The sequence below is a fragment of the Aethalodelphis obliquidens genome, unplaced genomic scaffold (genome assembly GCF_003676395.1).
Source record: "Aethalodelphis obliquidens isolate GAN/ISIS:26980383/991018 unplaced genomic scaffold, ASM367639v1 scaffold21, whole genome shotgun sequence".
In the NCBI taxonomy this organism is placed as follows: Eukaryota; Metazoa; Chordata; class Mammalia; order Artiodactyla; family Delphinidae; genus Aethalodelphis; species Aethalodelphis obliquidens.
Window position 1 is genome coordinate 27,606,358 of NW_020837965.1, and position 21,306 is coordinate 27,627,663.

At 56.6% G+C, this 21,306-nt stretch overlaps 1 protein-coding gene across 1 annotated transcript; it reads right to left on the reverse strand.

The window, feature by feature from the left end:
- Positions 1–2,672: 2,672 nt before the first annotated feature.
- Positions 2,673–13,972, reverse strand: TMEM179 (transmembrane protein 179). Its single transcript, XM_027120857.1, has 4 exons — positions 13,660–13,972; positions 6,044–6,181; positions 4,260–4,338; positions 2,673–2,852 (listed from the first exon to the last, which is right to left on the reverse strand). Exons 1-4 carry the CDS (start codon positions 13,962–13,964, stop codon positions 2,673–2,675), a joined length of 702 nt encoding a protein of 233 aa, XP_026976658.1. The 5' UTR covers positions 13,965–13,972.
- Between the last annotated feature and the right edge of the window lie 7,334 nt (positions 13,973–21,306).

Genomic DNA, 21,306 nt, shown 5'->3' on the forward strand with positions numbered 1-21,306 from the left:
TCTGGCCTCAGGGACCGGGGCGGTAGCCTTCGGGGTCCCTTCGGGTTTCAGGACTTGGGGAGCCCCGGGTGGGGAGCCCAGTCGAGAGGGGCCCACCTCCAGGAGCGGTGGCCTAGGGGGACCACGGCGGGGCTCCGGGCCCTGGCCCTCTGGGACCCTCCAGCATCACACCCCCAGCCCACCCCACCCCCAGCCTCATCTCACCTGCCCCCTGAAGAGGGTAAGCAGGTTAATGAGTGCCACAGCCCTGGGGCAGGTACTGGGGGCGGGGTGGGGCGGGGAGCCGCCCAGAAGGGGCTGGGCTGCGGCACTCCCCTCCTCACGGCCCGCTGCGCTCAGCTAAGGGCTGTTCGTTCACTGCAAAGACATGCTCAGCCCTGGAGGGTCCCAGAGACCATGACCCCCATTGTTTTCGGAAAAATATTGCTCAAGGTGTACCCGACAACCCCAAGAATTCCAAAATTTGAAATCCATCCTCACACCTGTGAAGTCTCGACGGGAAGCAGTGAGAACGGAACCCATGAGAGAATGTGCGGATGTGAGGGTACAGCCACTGTGGGGGAGGGGGGCCAACTCCCAGTTCCTAGTAAGTTTCGGGAACTCCAGGAGCAAACAGGGAGTGCAGTGCTTTAAGTCTTAAATCGAAAGCAGATAGAACAATGGAGAAAAGGCAAACTGGAGGCGGAGAAAAGACGGGCAAAGAGATTCCTGCTTGTCCACTTTAGAGGCTCAGGTATTTTTGTTTCTATTTTGACTTGAGAAATAGATGGATACATTTAAGTTTAAGAATCTTTACTTTCAGTTAAGCCAGAAGTGGAAGTAAAACACGATGTCCATTATCAAACAGCAGCGGGGAGAAGCAAGGCATCATGGAAGCAATCGGGTGGACCCACCTCAGGAGCCTCAGAGGCACGGCCACCCCTCCTGTCCAGCCCCGGAGGGTCCGTCCCCTGCCCACTGCAAGGGCGCACGGCTCCTGTCCCAGTACCCCCTCCCCGGGGCCAGCTGTACCTTTCCCAGAAGCCCCCGGGGTGGGGATGTCTGGGGGTGCCGGTGCAGCCAGCCAGTGTGTCAGCAACAGGCCCGCTCTGTAAGTGCACGCAGGTGTCTGCTAGCCTGACCAAGGTGCTGCTCAGGCCAGCTCCAGGCCACCCACAAGTGTCAAATCCGCAGCAGACCCTCGGGCTCCAGAAGCCCACATCCTGGCCCTGCTCCTCCCTCCAGGGCCCAGACGGCTGCTACCTGATGGGGGACAAGGCAGAGCCACCCCACCTTCTGCTGGAGACCAGGAACTGTCCAGGGCCAGACAGGGTCCCCACGGCCGGCGGACTAGGGCGGGCACATCCCCTCAGGGGCCTCAGGTTCTGTCAAAACACCTCCCCAAGGACCCTGCTGCTCTTCCCAAAACTCTCAGCCAGGCCCGGGGCCAGAGCATCTGAGATGCCAGGAACCTCAGTCGCCCTGGTCCCAAGCCCCCACTCCCAAAAGGTGCCAGCCAAGCAGGTCATGACAGGTGACCTGCAGCCTCGCCTCCCGGGCCCGGGCTGCCCGCCACACCTGGCACCTTGACCCAGGCCCAGATCCGTGGCCTCTGGATGCCCCGTTGCCCCGCTTTTTGGGAGACTGAACCATCCACTGGTGGTGAGAGCCATGGACATGGGGAGCGGGGGGCTCACCTTCCCCTGGAGGGTGGGGGGCAAACTGGCACGCGGGCTGGACCAGGAAACTATTTACTAAGCTCAGGGGAGGGGCGGGGCATGCTTACACCTCGGGCACCCCAATCCCGGACAGGACACGGAGGACAGGATGCGGAAGCCGGGGAGCCCCGAGAGGAGGGAGGGCCACAGCCAAGCAGCCCCCTGGTGGCTTGTCACCGAGCCCCAGGGTCCCGGTTCCCCTCCCAGCTCCTCCACCTGCTGCCGAGGGGGCAGGACCCTGCCCTCGAGGCCTCCTGAGTTGGGAAGGCAGCCCCCTCCTCTGGGGTGCAAGGGGCCCTGGGGGCACCCGGGGACGGGGTTGCAGACAGCTGCCCGCTCTGGTCTCCACCCATACCTGCACACTCCCACACACCTGTGTATGGGCACGCTCACCTGCACACTCACACCCACATTCACACACGCTCACACCTCGCCATGCAGGCCCATGTGCCCACACACACGCACACCCTCACGTGCCTCACAGGCACACAGACACCCACAGTGGCACCTGGCCCCCGCTCCCCTGCGAAATGGCATCTCCACATCTGGAGTCCATGTCTCCGACCCCAAGCCCAGGCCCAGCCCACACGGAGGCCCCCCCGGCCTCCCCAGGCAAGTCGCCAGGACGCCCGCGAAGCCACCACCTGACCCCAGGCCCAGCCCCCCGTCCCTGTGCTTCTTGAGCTGAGATGAGTCTGGACTCCGGGGCTCTGGAGCCGCAGCAGAGTGGACTCAGCCCTGGGTGGGGACCACCCGGGGCCAGAGGGCAGCTCCGTCCCACACTCGCCTCTGTCTCGCAGGTGGTGGGATTCTTGTCCACACGCGGCTCAGGCTGGGAACGGGGCACCTGGTGAGGGGGTCGCTCAGTACACGCAGTGCCGAGGGGAGGCATGCAAGTCGCGGGGGGCCGGGCAGAGCCCCGGCCGCGGCCCCAGGGCAGGCCATGTGCCCTGGACGGGGCGTCCGGGGCCAGGCCTAGATGACGGCGCTCTTCTCGCCTTGGAAGGAGGCGTGGGGGGCCGGCCTGGCCAGCAGCAGCTCCTTCTCGTGGACCAGCTTGTCCAGCAGGTCCTCCTGGCGGTAGTTGTGGTAGACTTTCAGGAAGGCCAGGATGGTGATGGCCAACCAGGCCAGCCACGAGGCCCAGAGGCCGAACTGTGGGGGGCAGAGGGCGGGGTGAGGGGGCCAGCCAGACCCAGTGGCCACCACCCACCCCCGGGAAAAGGACGGACCCGCTGGGGAAGGAACGAGGTGCTGCGGGGACAGGACAGGACGGGGACGTCAGCCCCGGCATCTGGCGGCCCTTCCGGCCCCCAAGCTGTGCAAACGCTTTGGGAACTGCCCACGCTTGCACCCCGACAGGGCCCGCGAGGAGCTGGGGCCCGCGCGGCTCCAAGGGAGCTCGTTCCATCCGTAATGGAGCCTGTTCCAGTCGCCGGAAGAAATTGACCTTTATCTGCTGTTTCCAAACAGTTGAAGGGGAAACAGTTTAATCAGAACCGCCTCGAGCTGCAATTAAGCTGGCTCAGTTGAGGGTGTCTGTCAGCAGACTTAGCCTGTACCTTCCTGAGCTGATCGGCATAAATTCCATAAATTCAGGCGGGAGCATCTCCCACTACATTTGCGTGAAGGTGTCTCTGGCAGGCTCAGCTCATCTCAGCTGGACCCACACGACGTCCAGCGCCCTCCACAGGGCTCCTCGCCATAGAAAGAGGCCTCAGACCAGCCACTGGCCAACGTGGGCCCAGAGGTGGACTGCAGGCTGGTGAGTCCTGCCCCGTGCTGAAAGGACCCGCCCCCTGCCCGGGGGGCCCCGTCATCCCTGCCATCAGGGTCATCGTCAGGGTCAGCAGCAGATTTTGAGGGACAGGCCCTCTCTGACCACATGTCCCGACATGCCTGTGTTCCAGCAGACAGAGCCCCCAGAGTTGCCCCGTGGTCTCCTGGAGGGTAGGGGACGAAGCTGGTACAAGGGCAGGGTTGGAGGAGAAGGGGTCTCCCTGACAGTGGCTGGGGGCTCCTCCAAATGCAGGGGCGGACCCCCTCCCGGGACCCCCTTCCTCAGACACTGCCTCGGCACCCCTCTCTGGGGACCCACTGTGAGCCCTCAAGCGTCTATCTGAGGGCCCACCTGGTGCCAGGACCAGAATCCAGACTCCCGGGCCCGGCACTGCAGACCCAGGATGACATCCGGCTCCCTTCCCAGCGCCACCCGGCACAGGGCCACCCCCTCACTCCCCAGGCCTCCCCGCTTCTGCAGTTAGCTCAGAATCTAGCTGTTCCCTCCTCCTAGGACGCCCCACAGCCCACCCCTCCCCACCCCCTGCAAACATCCTCTCAGTCTCCAAGATCCTGCCGTCAGCCGGGAAGCCTTCCCGACTGCTCCCCCAGCCCAGTGCTCTCCCAGCTCTATCTCCTCTGCCTGGCACCGTCCTTAGCTACGAGTGTGTTTCCTGCCCGGCTGGGGTGAGGGGATGGGCTGTGCACTCGGTGAACGTTCAGCAGTGAATGGCCCCCTGCCTGACGATGCACGCCTCCCTTCTGCCCGGCAGCTCCACCCACCTGGGCCATCGCGAACTGATCATAGAAGGCGGAGTTGTCCACGTTCAGTTCCAAATCGATGTCCTGGAGCTCTTCGCAGCTAAAATGGCAAGACGCAGGGTGGATGGGGACTGCTGGGGGACCAAGCATGGGGGGGAGCAGAGCATCACCCCCAAACGGCGAGGGGCTGCCCCCAAGGTGGGGTGGGGCCCCACCTGTGGGGCAGGGAACCCGCAGACCCGGCCCCCATCTGGCGCTGGACAGTGGGGGCCACCAGCGCTGCCCGTCACTCTCCCGGAGACTCCAGCCTTGGCCCCCGCAGCTCCACAGCGCTGCAGAGCCAGGGGCCTCAGAAGCAGGGGCGCAGGGCTGCTGCTTCTAGCCCCTTGGTCCCCGGACTGAGCTACACAGTAGCCCAGCTGAAGCGCCGCGGGCGTCCATGGGGGCAGCCCCGCCCACCTGACCCGCTCACTCTTCACCTCCTGGGGCTGGCGGCACGGGCCAGTGCGACAGCAGGGAACAGCAGGGCAAACTACAGCGTGCTGGTGACCTGCACAAGCTCCTTGTCTGTAGACAGGCTGGGCCAGGCCAGCCTCAGAAGCCTGGAGTGAATGAGGCCTGGGCTCAGGGGCCCGTAGCACCCCGAGATGTCAGGACACGTTACCGGGAGCGTGAGGCCTGGAAGAGGGAGGCCCAGAGGTCCAGGCAGGCCCTGGAAAGGCCTGGAGGATGGGGTTTAAGGGCTGGAAATGGAGTTTGTGAGGGTAAAGAGACTTTCTAGAGAAGCCCAAAGCCATACCCAGGGGCCTGCCCATGCTCCGACGGCTCTGGGGGGTCGAGGGGGGGCGGGGTGAGAAAGCAGGTGGCCGGGGGCCCATCAGGCAGGGCACAGCTCAGCATGGGCAAGACCCCAGCCCACAGGGGGCTGCCTTGGTGGACCGCAAAAGAGCCACCCACCCAGGGTGCTTGAACTTTCCTCTGTTGTGTGCCCCAAGCTGCTACAGAGGCGCCCCGGGGACCCCCAAGGTAAAGGTGCAGGATAAGCAGGTAGATGCGCCCTGCCCCCGCCCACTTCGGATCTTCTGTCCATTCTATACTGTAAGGTTCCAGATCTGATTTTTCTTAAAGAATCTGGAGTCTCTGGAAGAGGTAACCCAGGGTCCCTGCCTTTCCAGGGGAATGGCCTGGGGCACTGGATGATGCCCCTTAGGGCTGGGCAGGGGGCAGCCCTTTGCTGGGGGTCAGGCAGTCACCATGCTCCACCTTGGGCCGCCCCCAAGCCAGAGATGGCCCCTGGCTCAGGGCCCAGAGCATCCGTCCCAGCCCCGAAGGCCTCTGTCCCCGACGCCCTCCGACCAGAAACTTCCACTCCCGTCCCTCACCGTCCCCACCCCCTCCATCCTTACATTCCACGCCCTCCTCATTACCACACCTGGGCCCAGGCCTCTGCCCCCAACGGCAGCACAGGGCCGGCTCTCCAGGGCCTTCCGGGACCTGGAGCCCACCCTAGGAGGTCCCGTCACCCAACCGCGTGTCAGCAATGACGGGGAAGCCAGAACCTCCGACCTCCTAGGCCTCCATCCCCCACCGTACCCCGATCCACCCCCAGGGTCTGTGGGGCCCCTGCTATTGTGTGAAGCTGCTGTGGGCTCCCTGAACTGGGGAGGGGGCATGGGCCCCAGGGCAGGGGTGGCCAGGTGTGCACGGGGCGGGGATCAGGCGGGATGAGCAAAGCTGCGGGCTCAGGGTGGGGTTCGTGCAGGAAGCCATCATCCTAGGAAAGGCGGGCGGGGCCCAGGGCGCACCTGTGGGGCACGGTGCCCTTCTCAGTGACAGCATCACACCACATGCTGAAGCCCACGCTCACGATGGTGCTGGCGATGAAGACCAGGCAGACCACGAAGGCGCTGACCAGCAGGTTCAGGAAGGCGTGGAGGAAGGAGCTGCAGCGAGGGGGGGAGGGGCGGTCACCGCGCCACCCACGTCTCCACAGCACCCCTGCGGGCCAGGCGGCAGCAGGAAGGCAGCCCCCGACCCGCGGGTTCCCAGCTGGGGTTGGGCCCCCGATGACAGGGTAGGGCCAAGCGGGGCCACCAGAGGTCGCTGCCCCTCCGGCAGCGTTCCTCACCCACAGGCCCACGCGCCGGCCAGAGCTGCGCAGCCTGTCCTCCCAAAGCCCGGGACGGGGGACCGTCTTATAGCAGAGTCACGGCCACCATTCAAACCCAAGGCCGCCTGGTTCCGAAGCATCGGAACCAGCACCCATGCTGAAAAGGTCAAGGTGGATCACCCTCGCAGGTACCCACCAAGGCCATTTACCCACACAGTCATCAATGCGGCTGGCCTGCACCTGCCTGGGGGTCTGTGACCCTGCTCTGATTTCTCCACTGAGACCTGAAAGGCCAAGGGGTGACCAGAGCGGGCACCTGGGGGACCCAGGAGGCAGGGCCGAGAGGGCAGAGCTCGCTCAGGGCCAGGCTCCGGGGTCCATGGGAGCGCGGCCCCCACTGGGGTGCTTTCAGAGGGCGCTGACGTTTGCCCTCCGATGGCACGGCGGGTGGGGGGAGGGACGTGGTGGGAACACCCGCCCACCAGACTCTCCTGCCGGTCCACAAGCATCCACCGTCCCACCATCTCCAAAACACCCCCTGGAGATCCAGAGTCCTGCAGGAGAGCAGTCGGCCGAGCTGATGCCGCAGGGGGCGGGGGCGCAGGGCTGCCCCACGGCAGGGGCGGGGTGGGCAGAGGGAACGCCCCACGTGGGACAGCAGCCTGGACCTACACCTAACCTGCTGCAGGTCTGATGTGGACAGTGCTTGCCGTACATTGAATCTGAGGGAAATGACCGACCAAATCTGGCTCCACGGGGAACATTCACTAAACGAGGTGTCAGCTGGGGTTTCAGCCAAGAAAACATCAAAGTTGTCGTCACCGGACGCGGTGACTCGGCCGAGGCCGAGCGGCGATGGACGCGCCGCTCCTGCGTCTGTTGTTTCTTTCTTCCGTTTATCCACCCGCCCGACGCTCTCTGGGCCTCCACCCACCCTGTGCTGGGCCCCGAGGACAGCGCAGCATGGACGCCGCAGTCCCGGCCCAGGAGCTGCCTCAGAAAAACGGGCAGATGGTAAACCGAGGTCACCAGTGCCCGACTCACAGCACGAATGGCCGGGCTGCTTTGTCACAGCCGGGACCGTCCGCATCCCCAGGGAAAGATCCCTCAGGGCTGCTGTCGACAGGCCCCATCCAGGGCCGCCCCGCCGAGTGCCAAGGCTGGGGGGCTTGAGCCACCCCGACAGCAGCGTCAGGGGAGGGGCGAGCACGTTCCTGAAACCCCAACAGTCACCCCTGAAAGGGCAGGGACAGCGGGTCTGGCCCCGTGTTTGCACTCGCACTCCCGCATACACGTGGGGCCTCCACACCCAGGATCCAGGCCAACGGGAGCCGTGCGCAGGGAGCTCCACGCCTGCCACGGCCCCCTGTCCGCGATTCTCCAAAGGCTGGTCCAGGCGGCGCAAGCGCGCCTGTGCTCACCGGGCGTCCGCGGTCCTTGCCCAGCTCAGTGTCGGTTGTGTGTTCACTGTGCTTGAGCTTCAAGCCGCCCACGCCCTGCTGTGTCTCACCCCGTGAGGGCGGCACCACAATCCCTGCCCGAACTGGACCATCGTGTGCAGCTGCTCTTCAGATCCCGGCCCGTCCATCCTCCGCCTGGGGGGCCGAACGGAGGGCGCCGCCCTCTCCCTGGCTCCTGGTTGCATCCAGCCAATGGGGTCCCGGGGGACGTGACAGTGGGGGTGGGGGGTGTTCATCACCAGGTCCCTCCTGGGGGCAGCCTCAGGCTGGCGGTGTCCCTCCACCAAAGGTTGTCCCTCTGGGCGGCCTCATCCACGGAACCCTGCCCAGCCCCTCGGGTGGTGACAGGGTCCCACACCTGGCCCACACCTTAGTCCTCAGGTTTTCCTCACTTGGGCGGTCATCAATCCCACCTGGGACCCTGATGGACACAATTCTGATGGCAAAATCCATCTGGCCTGAGAGCTCGAATTAGGGGCCAGGGGCCTATAGTTATGAAGAGAGGTACGTTATGGCCCATCCCCCTCCGACGCTGTCACCGAGCGGAGGCGGTGTCAAGCCCGCCTGCCCTTGGCCAGCTGTGCGACCTTCACTCTGCAAGGCGCTCTGGGGGCCTCAATTTCTGCACTGTCACATCGGATTACGGTGGGAACTGAAGGAGCTTATGTGGGTGAAGGGCACGTAGCTGCGGGGCGACTCAGGAGCTCTCATCCCCCCAGGACAGACCTCAGCCCAGCATCCAGGCCGGGTCGGGCTCACCGCCCTCTGACCCCCAAGTCAGGGGCACAGCTGGAGCCCTCGGGCTGGGGCCTGTGTTGCCGCAGAAGATGGGGTGCGGGACGCAGGGATGGAGAAGCTGAGTCACCCTTGGGAACCAGATTTGGAGACGGGCTCACGGCCAGCTGTGCCCCCCGGGGGGCAGCGTGGGGCTGGGTGGGGCTGGGGGGTTGGGGAAGGCCCAGCCCACTGGAGCCCCCCTTCCCAGGAGCTGGTGCTCCGAGGAAAGCAGAAGTTATGCAGAGCCTACGCCCCTGGCGTCTCCATCTTGGATGGACACTCGGCTCCAGCCAAGGAGAACGTGGCGGTCCCAGGGAGGCCAGGGACGAGCCGCCACAGGCAGAGCAGAGGAGCAGGCTGCTCTCGGCACAGAAGTCCAGCCCCCTGGGACGGCCGGTTCCCTAGGTGCCCTCCGCCCCCTGACAGCCCTCTGCCGTCCCCCCAGGAAGCCTGTCCGCAGCGGGGCTTGTGGGAGGAGGGACGGCCAGGGTGCAGAGGGCAGGCCAGCGGGCGACCAGCTGGCGTCAAACCCTGCTCCTCCTCGCTGGGGGGCCCCAAGCCCACCCTGCACCGAGTTCTAGAGGCCCAGGAGGGCCCCTCACCCCGCGTGCACAGCAGTGCCCTCGTGGGACCCCTGGCACAGCGGGCCTGAGACACGGCCGACCCGTCGAGAGCTGCCCCTACCCACCTCTCAGGGCGATTTACAGCACAGTCTCTGAGAGCCAGAAACCACCGACACTCCAGCCGCATCCCTGTTAAATGGGCACAGTTTTGGGGTCTCCATCCCACGAGACAGGGAAGGGCCCGTGCTGGGGTCCTGCCAGCCAGCAGCCTCCTCTTACCCTTCCTTTCGGCTTCTGGTCATTTCCTTGGCATGTGCTCTGGCTTTACAGATTTCTGAAGAATCGGGTGTGTGAGAGCCTCTCTTGGCCCCGGCCCCCCAGCGTTCACAACACGACTCCCACCCCCTCCTCCCAGCGACAGGCCGGGGCAGCGGTCAGGAACGGGAGCCCAGCACTCACAGGGTTAACTTCATCTTTCTCCCGCTGCCTGTCAGGGTGCCCCGCCTGGACGCGCCATCTCCATGGCGACAGCTATCCTGGGAAGCCCTGGGAGCGACCTGCAGGCTGAGGGACACGTGTGGGCAGGCAGATGGGCCGTTTGAACCCAGCGCTCCCCAGCCGTCAATCACAAACCACTGCAACGTGGACCGGCAAAGCTGCCCGGCCCCCAGGCCCGACTCACCCTCAGCTCAGCCAGGGGCCCGAAACAGCAATGGCCCCGGAAGCCACAGGGGCCACTGATCCACTCACTCCTTCCCCCAGCCAGCAACCGGGAGGACACCCCCTGTACAGAAAGCTGCCCCGACCCCTTACCCTTCACACCCCTGGTCACAAGCCATCAGGGGTCCCCAATTCGCACAGAGACACACTGCACGAGGAGGGAGCTGGCATCACGGACACTGCGTCTGACCACGAGCTCGAGACCCAGCCGTGAGCCCCTCACACAGATCAAAGTGTAGGGTTCCACCCTGGGTCTCGGTCTGAGGTTGGACTCTTAGGAGAATTAGGGTGCACGCTAAACCCTAAACAGGCAGGGCCCCCTAAAAACCCAAGTCCAGGGCTTCCCTGGTGGCGCAGTGGTTGAGAGTCTGCCTGCTGATGCAGGGGACACGGGTTCGTGCCCCGGTCCGGGAAGATCCCACATGCCGCGGAGCGGCTGGGCCCGTGAGCCATGGCCGCCGAGCCTGCGCGTCCGGAGCCTGTGCTCCGCAGCGGGAGAGGCCACAGCAGTGAGAGGCCCGCGTACCGCAAAAAAACAAACAAACAAAAGAACCCAAGTCTAAGGAGGGCAGTGGTGTCCTTCATGGGCCGGATGTCCGGTGGCCATCAACACCCCTGAGAGCCATCGTCCATCACACTGCTCTCTCCACCTGCCCTTCCCGGCTTCCTGGCCGTCCCGAGTCCCTTTACCCACCCAGCACCTGCTCGCCTGGTCTATGCAGCTTGACCAACAACTGTGCCGGAACTGGCTGCCCTCAGCTGACCGTCCTGCCCGTGGCTGGACGAGGCAGACCCAGCCTTCCCACAGGTCCAGACCTGGCTGACACAGCGAGCCCAGAGGGCTGAACCCTTGGTCAGACTGTGAATCTGCAAAGGCATCCGGGCCCGTGAGTGGCCCAGCCCACTGGAGCCCCCCTTCCCAGGAGCTGGTGCTCCGAGGAAAGCAGAAGTTATGCAGAGCCTATGCAGAAGCTGCAAACCTCAAGGGGCAGGAACCTTGCCGTCATTCACTCAACAATCACTAATCTGGTGACTCCTGGGCACCACGCCCCGTGCTCAGCCCTGAGCACACAGAGGTGAACAGGTATGCGTACGCCAGCCCAGGGTCCCCTCAGGTGCATAGCCATGGCCTGGACATCCACAAGAGCTTTGACCTGCTCCTACAACCCGAACTAAGAAGAAAGGATGACACTTGTGACAGATGTCATCACAGCTGACCAACTGGCTTGCGTGGTGGACAGGGTGGGAACAGGCAGCGGGACAACCTGTGGCCTTGGGCCGGAATTCCTGAGGGCTGAGAAGGACATTCTGCAACAGGTGTCCCTGGAGAAGAGAAGCGTGGCCCAGCCTTGGCTGCCACGGTCGAGGCCGCTGGTGGCAGGACAGATAAGCCCCTAGGACTGATGCAAAGGGACAGAGGACCCTAAGTGTTCCTCCAGCCAGGCCGCCTCCATGGGAGCACAGGTCCCCTCTGTCCTCAGGGGACGGGCACAGTGAAAGGGCACAGGAGGCATGTACACTCCCAAGTCTCAGTTTTCCGTCTCTAAGATGGGGATGCGGATGGTTTCACAGAGCTGATGGACACCTTCTATGAGATGACAAAGGACAGAAGCTGTCCCTAGGTTCCTAGGTTTGCTGCCCAACTTGTGTGAAACAGGCGGTCCTGCGTGACCAGGATTCCTTCCTTGCAGGCTCTGGGCTCCTAGCTCCCAGCCCCTGGTGGTGCCTCTGAAATCTTCCACCACTCAGAGCCACGGGGGGCTGGGCCCCACCTAGAGAGCTGCTTACGCGTCCTCACCAGGTAGACCCTGAATGCCTTGAGGTCACCTGTCTTGTAGGGACCAGCTGGAACCATGGGCATCAGCTGATGACCAAGCCGTGGCCCCCACCTGGCCTGTGCCCACTGCCCTCAGCTTCCCAGACTGAAGGGACCTCGACCTGCCCCGCCTGCTGACCGCCCCTCCTCTGCCTCAGACCCTGTCTCGTAATCAGAGATGCTTCTCCAGCCCCAACCTGCACTGGACACTCCGGCCGGGCACCACGTGGGCTTGGCACCGCAGGTGCAGATGTGTCGCAAAGCCTCCTCGGGACACCAGCCATCGTGCGGGTGGAGGGAAGGAGAAGCAGGGCAGGCGCCCCCCCGGGACTGGCCCGGGCTCACCCTGGGAAGAGCTCCCACCCCACACACGGCACCCGGAGGACGCCCCGGGCTGACACATGGCTTCTGCAGACCCCGAATGCAGAACTTTCGTGCACTGGGTTGAATTGCGTCCCCTGACAACGTATGCCCACATCTGCACCCCCAGTACCTGTGAATGTGACCCTTATTTGGAAATAGGGTCTTTGTGGGTGTCATTAAGCTAAAGATCTCAGGATGAGGTCATCCTGGATTTAGGGCGGGCTCCAAATCCAATGACTAGCATCCTTATGAGAAGAAGGAAAGAGAGAAGAGGCCATGTGGAGAGGGAGACAGAGATGGGAGCGACAAAGGCCTAAGCAAGGGACATCAGGGGTTGCAGCGGCCTCCAGGAGCTAGGAAGAGGCCTGGAAAATGTTAACCCCCCAGAGGGGACCAACCCTGACAACACCTTAATTTGGGGCTTCTGGCCTCCAGAACTGTAAGAGAATAAATTGTCTTAAGCCCCAGTTTGTGGTGCTCTGTTCCAGCAGCCCCTGGAAACTCATACACATGGGTTGCTGGGATTTCACCCCCTCCCCCCAGCCTCAGCTGTCCCTTTCCTCCTCAACCTGCAGCCCCCCTTCCTCTCTCCGGCCCCTCTCTCCACGCCAAAGCCAAGCTGAGAGCTCTCAGGAGTCCCTGCCCACTCACAGCCTCAGAGCCCCGCTCCCCGGAAGAAGTGAAAAGCCACTAAAAACTACCAGCAGATGATGGATGGGGGTGAGGGTGGGGGCAGAGTCTGGGAGAAGGCGTGGACTTCCCACGTAGATGTGAGGGCAGGCAACAGGCAGGAGCGGCCTCCCGGGGCCTCTGCAGGAGACCTGGCCGCTCCAGGGCACAGGGATCCGCAGCCTGGGCGTGGGTGGGGCGGGCCACACAGGGTCCCACAGGGGTAGAGGCCCAGGGAGTGTTACTGGCTGAGAACCCCAGCCCAGGGACCCACATCCCACTCTCTCACAAAACAGAGCCAGGACAGGACAAGGTGAAGAGAAAAATGGAGCCCAGGGGGGTGGGGGGGAGGGGGGCGGAGGCTAGCGGGGCCCCACACACCTGCTGCTCCCTCTCCCCCATCCCCCGGCCAAGGTGTGTGCCATAGCGGTGGGCCTCGAGGGCTTCCCTCCGGCTTTCCTTCCCAGGGGGATGGGAACGGGGGAGGATGCCCTGTTAGCCGGGTCGGCCCCCTGCCTGCCTGGTCCCTCCCCCTCCACCCGGAGCTGGGAGCAGGCCAAACCCGGCTGGGAGCTGTCCGCGGTGCTGACGGGCGTGGGCCCCGCTGGGCCAGAGAGGGAGGCCCAAATCGGCTCCGAGATGACGATGCAACACTTGCACCCCGGGGTGTGGGTGGTGATGCGCGCTTGGAGAGGGAAGCACTGTCCTGGTACGGAGAACGCCATGGCCCCTCGGTTCTGCGTGTAGACAAAGGGCGGTTTCCGTTGAAGTGGTGAGGGCCGATGGTTGATATTTTCGGGCCTCTGAGACCATGGGGAGACGCAGGGACTCACCCTCCTCCTTGTCAGGGAGAGCCTGGGACGCTGTGGGCACGGAAGGGGGGCCGTGCCAGGGGTAAGGGCTGCGTCTGTCGGTGCAGGGCAGCTGCGAGGCCCCCACTTACCCCTCGTGTCCCTTGCAGAGGAAGAAGAGCGTGCGCCAGGCGTGCGCCGCGGCGAGCAACAGCGAGAGGAGGCTGGCCAGCAGGCTGAAGCGGCAGGCGGCCGGCGGGCCCCACTCCTGCACGGTGAAGCGCTCGCCCTCCTGCGCCGTCAGGTTGGCGCTCAGCCACATGCCCTCGGTGAAGAGCAGGCAGCGGCCGCGGAAGTCGTGGCCATTCTCGGACAGCGGCACTACCACCACGAAGCTGAACAGAAAGGCCAGGAAGTAGCAGACGCACTGCGCGAAGAGGAAATTGTTGAGCGCCATGGCGGGGCCAGGCGGGCCGAGGAAGCGGCCGGAGGAGGCCGCGGGGCTGGCTGGCGACGCGGGACGAGGGGCGCAGGCCGGGAGACGAGGCCGCGGGAGTCTCCCGGCGCCGCGCGCAAGCCAGGCCGGATCCGCGCGGGAGGCTGCGCAGTGGCGGCGCCGGCGGGGTCCTGCGCGCCCCGCCCGGGACGCGTGCGCAGCGGCCAAGCGCGGGCCGCGCCTGCGGTCAGCACCACGGACAGCTACCGGCGGGCTCGCGGCGCGGAAAGGGGGCAAAGGGGACAATGGGTGGGTGTGGGCCACGCTGGAGAACGGGTGTACCGATGCAGAAGCGGAATGGAAACCAGGAGAGGGAATGGGAAGATTGCTATGTCGGCTTACCGAGACCCGACTCTGGTACCAGGAGCTATACCTGTGCGGGCCTCACATACGATGGTTCCCAGGTCCCCAGTTGCCCCACTGGCGTTAAGGAAAGGAGGCTAGGAGAGAGCGATTCACAGGGACTGATTCAAGATGCCCATAATGAGGGGTGGGAGCGAGGTTTTCAGTCCGGACTGGAATGACTCTTTTTCGGGGGTCCTGGAGTGCACCAAGTATACGGGAAATGGGCCGGAGAGGGGAGGATCTGGGGTCGAGGAAGTGGCACAGGGGTCGCCACGGAGAGGTGGGTGCCGAGAGGACAGAGTGGCTCTGTTAGCTGTCTGTGCTTCTCCAGCACAGCACCCTCAGAAGGGATATCTCTCACTGCCTGACACAAGCAAAGCCCTGAGTTGGTATTTGTAAGATAAATAATGGATGCCCCAGGCACCTCATTAAGACAGCCCTTCCCGAGATGGAATCTGCTGGTGCATTAATTAGTGGAAGTAATGCCTTTTCTAGCTCCCTTTAAGACTAAGTCACATTTAGTCCAACTCCCAGAGTGAGGAAGCCTCCTTCCAAAAGACACTGCCAACTGGTTTAAAATTACATCGGCTTTTTTGTTGCAAGCGCTGAAAAAACCTTTTTGTTTTATTGCCAAAGTAATATATGCCCATTTTAAGAGTCAAGCCACATAGATGTTATGTATAAAATAAAAAGACAACGTCTCCTTCTTGCCCTGCCCACCCCCATCCAGCCACATGACTGGGGTGACCACTCTTCACAGTCTGACTTCTACTTTTCTAGACATTTTGCTAATCACATAAACGCCCACAATTTACACAAGTGCTTCATACGATACACACCATTCTGCAGGTTGATTCCTTCATTCGGCAGTATGTCATGGACCTTATTCCCTGCCCACACATAGAGATCTACTTCATTCTTCTTAATAACTGTGTAAAAGTCCATAATCATGAAGATCCCACAATTTGCGTAACTATCCCTCTTTGGGTAGCTGGTTAACGTCTTCCATTTTTGCTAGTTCAAATACTGTTGAGTGAGCTTCCTTGTACACGCATGCTTGTGCACTTGTACAGCTACTTCCTAAAAGAGAAGTTCTTAGGAGAGGAACTGCTGGGTCATGGGGTGTGCACCTTTAAGAGTTGACAGAAATTTGTACCAACTTACCTTCCTATCCATGCTGCAGACACCCTCTCCAACACTGAGAAAATCGCTGTATTTAAATTCTATCAGTCTTCATTGAGGTGTAACCTTGGGTTTCCCTTATCATCGTGAGGTTGAGCACCTTTTCCTGTGCTGGTACTATGTGTAGTTTGTCTTCTGTGCATTGCACATTCACTTTGCAGTCACTTTAAAGCATACATCGAAGACCAGCCGTGGGTCTGGGACAGCAACCCTTCCCTTGGAGAATACACATGGGGTTTCTGCTACTGTTGAGTTCCCCGATTCAACCAAAGGGAGCCTGCTCAGGAAATTCAGTGCCCCCCCCAACTTGGACAAGAGTTGAAATCCTATCCAATCATTCTCCAGTGGACTAATTTGAACACATCTGGGGGTCTTACACTTTAAGGGTTAGGCCAAAACAAAAGAGACCATGACAATTGAGAGACAAGTGGCCCAAAGGGAGAACTACAGAATAAATTGGAAAGATTATTAAATATCTACCATTTTTTAAGAGATCTTTATTGGACTATAATTGCTTCACAATACTGTGTTAGTTTCTGTTGTACACCAGAGTGAATCAGCTCTATGCATACATATATCCCCACATCCCCTCCCTCTTGAGCCTCCCTCCCATCCTCCCTATCCCACCCCTCTAGGTCATCGCAGAGCACCAAGCCCATCTCCCTGTGCTATGCGGCTGCTTCCCACCAGCCACCTATTTTACATTCGGTAGTGGATATATGTCGATGCTACTCTCACTTCGCCCCAGCTTCGCCCTCCCACCCCATGTCCTCAAGTCCATTCTCTATGTCTACATCTTTCGTCCTGCCCTGCAACTAGGTTCATCAGTACCTTTTTTTTTTTTTTTAGATTCCATATATATGCATTAGTATATGGTATTTGTTTTTCTCTTTCTGACTTACTTCACTCTGTATGACGGACTCTATGTCCATCCACCTCACTACAAATACCTCAATTTTGTTTCTTTTTATGGCTGAGTAATATTCCATTGTATATATGTGCCACATCTTCTTTATCCATTCATCTGTCGATGGACATTTAGGTTGGTTCCATGTCCTGGCTATTGTAAATAGTGCTGCAATGAACATTGTGGTGCATGTCTCTTTTTGAATTATGGTTTTCTCAGGGTATATGCCCAGTAGTGGGATTGCTGGGTCATATGGTAGTTCTACTTGTAGTTTTTTAAGGAACATCCATACTGTTTTCCATAGTGATTGTACCAATTTACATTCCCACCAACAGTGTTGGAGTGTTCCCTTTTCACTACACCCTTTCCAGCATTTATTGTTTCTAGCTTTTTTGATAATGACCATTCTGACTGGCGTGAGGTGATACCTCATTGTAGTTCTCTAATAATTAGTGATGTTGAGCATCTTTTCATGTGCCTCTTGGTCATCTGTATGTCTTTCTTGGTGAAATGTCTATTTAGGTCTTCCATCCATTTTTTAACTGGATTGTTTGTTTTTTTGATATTGAGCTCCATGGGCTGTTTGTATATTTTGGAGATTAATGTTTTGTCTGTTGTCTCATTTGCAAATATTTTCTCCCATTCTTAGAGTTGCCTTTTTGTCTTGTTTATGGTTTCCTTTGCTGTGCAAAAACTTTTAAGTTTATTTAAGTCCCATTTGTTTATTTTTGTTTTTATTTCTGTTACTCTAGAAGGTAGGTCAAAAAAGATCTTGCTGTGGTTTATGTCAAAGAGTGTTTTTCCTATGTTTTCCACTAAAAGTTTTATACTGGCCGGTCTTACATTTAAATCTTTAATCCATTTGGAGTTTATTTTTCTGTATGGTGTTAGGCAGTGTTCTAATTTCATTCTTTTACATGTAGCTGTCCAGTTTTCCCAGCACCACTTATTGAAGAGGCTGTCTTTTCTCCATTGTATGTTCTTGCCTCCTTTGTCGTAAATTAGGTGCCCAAATGTGCACGGGTTTATCTCTGGGCTTTCTATCCTGTACCATTTACCTATATTTCTGTTTCTGTGCCAGTACCATACTGTCTTGATTACTGTAGCTTTGTGGTATAGTTTGAAGTTGGGGAGCCTGATTCCTCCAACTCTGTTTTTCTTTCTCAAGATTGCTTTGGCTATTTGGCGTCTTCCGTATTTCCATATGAATTGTAAGATTTTTTGTTCTAATTCTGTGAAGAATGCCATTGGTAGTTTGATAGGGATTGCATTGAATCTGTAGATTGCTTTGGGTAGTATAATCATTTTCACAATATTGATTCTTCCAATCCAAGATCATGGTATATTTCTCCATCTGTTTATGTCATCTTTGATTTCTTTCATCAGTGCCTTATAGTTTTCTGAGTACCGGTCTTCTGCCTCCTTAGGCAGCTTTATTCCTAGGTATTCTTTTTATTGCGATGGTAAATGGGAGTATTTCCTTAATTTCTCTTTCTGATTTTTAATTGTTGGTGTATAGGAATGCCAGAGATTTCTGTGCATTAATTTTGTATCCTGCAACCTTACCAAATTCATTGATTAGCTCTAGTAGTTTTCTGGTGGCATCTTTAGGATTTTCTATGTACAGTATCGCGTCATCTGCAAAGAGTGACAGTTTTACTTCTTCTTTTCCAATTTGTATTTCTTTTCTTCTCTGATTGCCATGGCTAGGACTTCCAAAACTATGTTGAATAATAGTGGTGATGGGCTTCCCTGGTGGCGCAGTGGTTGAGAGTCCGCCTGCCGATGCAGGGGACACGGGTTCGTGCCCCGGTCCAGAAAGATCCCACATGCCGCAGAGCGGCTAGGCCCATGAGCCACGGCTGCTGGGCCTGTGTGTCTGGAGCCTTGCTCCGCAATGGGAGAGGCCACAATAGTGAGAGGCCCACGTACCACAAAAAAAAAAAAAAAAAAAAAAACAGGGGTGGGGGGGGACATCCTTGTTTTTTTCTTTATCTTAGAGGAAATGCTTTCAGTTTTTCACCATTGAGAATGATGTTTGCTGTGGGTTTGTCTTATATGGCCTTTATTATGTTGAGGTAAGTTCCCTCTATGCCCAGTTTCTGGAGAGTTTTTATCATAAATCGATGTTGAATTTTGTCAAAAGCTTTCTCTGCATCTATTGAGATGATCATATGGTTTTTATTCTTCAATTTGTTAATATGGTGTATCACATTGATTGATTTGCGTATATTGAAGGATCCTTTCATCCCTGGGATAAATCCCACTTGATCGTGGTGTATGATCCTTTGAAGTGCTATTGGATTCTGTTTGCTAGTATTTTGTTCAAGATTTTTGCATCTATGTTCATCAGTGATATTGGTCTATAATTTTCTTTTTTTGTGATATCTTTTTCTGGTTTTGGTATCAGGGTGATGGTGGCTTCATAGAATGAATTTGGGAGTGTTTCTCCCTCTGCAATTTTTTGGAAGAGCTTGAGAAAGATCAGTGTTAGCCCTTCTCTAAATGTTTGATAAAATTCACCTGTGAAGCCATCTGGTCCTGGACTTCTGTTTGTTGGAAGATTTTTAAATACGGTTTCAATTTCATCACTTGTGATAAGTCTGTTTATATTTTCTAATTCTTCCTGGTTCAGTCTTGGAAAATTGTAGCTTTCCAAGAATTTGTCCATTTCTTCATGGTGGTCCATTTTCTTGGCATATAGTTGTTTGTAGTAGTCTCTTATAATCCTTTGTATTTCTGCAGTGTCAGTTGTGATTTCTCCTTTTTCATTTCTAATTTTATTGATTTGCATCCTCTCCCTGTTTTTCTTGATGAGTCTAGCTAAGGGTTTATCAGTTTTGTTTACCTTCTCAAAGAACCAGCTTTTTTTCTTTTTTTTTTTTTTTTCAGTACGTGGGCCTCTCACTGTTGTGGCCTCTCCCATTGCAGAGCACAGGCTCCAGATGCGCAGGCTCAGCGGCCATGGCTCACGGGCCCAGCCGCTCCGCGGCATGTGGGATCTTCCTGGACCGGGGCACAAACCCGTGTCCCCTGCATCAGCAGGTGGACTCTCAACCACTGCGCCACCAGCGAAGCCCAAAACCAGCTTTTAGTCTTATCGATCTTTGCTATTGTTTTCTTCATTTCTATTTCATTTATTTCTGCTCTGATCTTTATGATTTCTTTCCTTCTACTGACTTTGGGTTTTCTTTGTTCTTCTTTCTCTAGTTGTTTTAAGTGTAGGGTTAGATTGTTTATTTGAGTTTTTTCTTGTTTCTTGAGGTGAGATTGAATTGCTATAAACCTCCCTCTTAGAACTGCTTTTGCAAACCCATAAGTTTTGGGTCGTCGTGTTTTCAGTGTTGTTTGTTTCTATGTATGTTTTTATTTCTTCTTTGATTTCTTCAATGATCTCTTGGTTATTTAGAAGTGCACTGTTTAGCCCCAATGTATTTGTGTTTTGTACAGTTTTTTTTTTCTGTATTTGATTTCCAATCTCATAGCGTTGTGATCAGAAAAGATACTTGATGTGATTTCAATTTTCTGAGGCTTGATTTGTGACCCAGGATGTGGTCTATCCTGGAGAATGTTCCATGTGCACTTGAGAAGAAAGTGTATTCTGCCACTTTTGGGTGGAATGTTCTATAAATATCAATTAGATCTATCTGGTCTATTGTGTCACTTAAAGCTTGTGTTTCCTTATTTATTTTCTGTTTGGATGATCTGTCCATTGGTGTAAGTGGGGTGTTAAAGTCCCCTACTATAATTGTGTTACTGTCAATTTCTCCTTTCATGCCTTATGTACTGAGGTGCTCCTCTGCTGGGTGCATAAACATTTACAATTGTTACATATTTTTCTTGCATTGATCCTTTGATCATTATGTAGTGTCCCTCCTTATCTCTTGTAACAGTCTTTATTTTAAAGTCTATTTTATCTGATACAAGTATCGTTACTCCAGCTTTCTTTTGATTTCCATTTGCATGAAATATCTTTTTCCATCCTTTTACTTTCAGTCTGTAAGTTTCCCTAGGTATGACGTGGGTCTCTCGTAGACAGCATATATATGGGTCTAGTTTCTGTATCCATTCAGCCAGTCTGTGTGTTTTGGTTGAGGCATTTAATCCATTTACATTCAAGGTTATTATCGATATATATGTTCCTATTACCATTTTCTTAATTGTTTTGGGTTTGTCTTTGTGGGTCTTTTTCTTCACTTGTGTTTCCCGCTTAGAGAAGTTTCTTTAGCATTTATTGTAAAGCTGGTTTGGTGGTGCTGAATTCTCTTAGCTTTTGTTTGTCTGAAAAGCTTTTGACTTCTCCATCGAATCTGAATGAGATCCTTGCTGGGTAGAGTAATCTTGGTTGTAGGTTTTTCTCTTTCATCACTTTAAGTATATCCCTTCTGGCCTGCAGAGTTTCCACTGAAAAATCAGCTGATAACCTTATGGGGATTCCTTTGTATGTTATTTTTTGTTTTTCCCTTGCTGCTTTTAATATTTTTTCTTTGAATTTAATTTTTGTTAGTTTGATTAAGATGTGTCTTGGTGTGTTTCTCCTTGGGTTCATCCTGTACGGGATTCTCTGTGCTTCACGGACTTGGGTGACTATTTCCTTCCCCATGTTAGGGAAGTTTTCAACTATAATCTCTTCAAATATTTTCTCAGACCCTTTCTTTTTCTCTTCTTCTTCTGTGACCCCTGTAATTCGAATGTTGGTGCATTTAAGGTTGTCCCAGAGGTCTCTGAGATTGTCTTCAATTCTTTTCATTCTTTTCTATTTATTCTGCTCCTCAGCAGTTATTTCCGTCATTTCGTCTTCCAGCACACTTATTCGTTCTTCTGCCTGCATTATTCTGTTATTGATTCCTTCTAGTGTATTTTTCATTT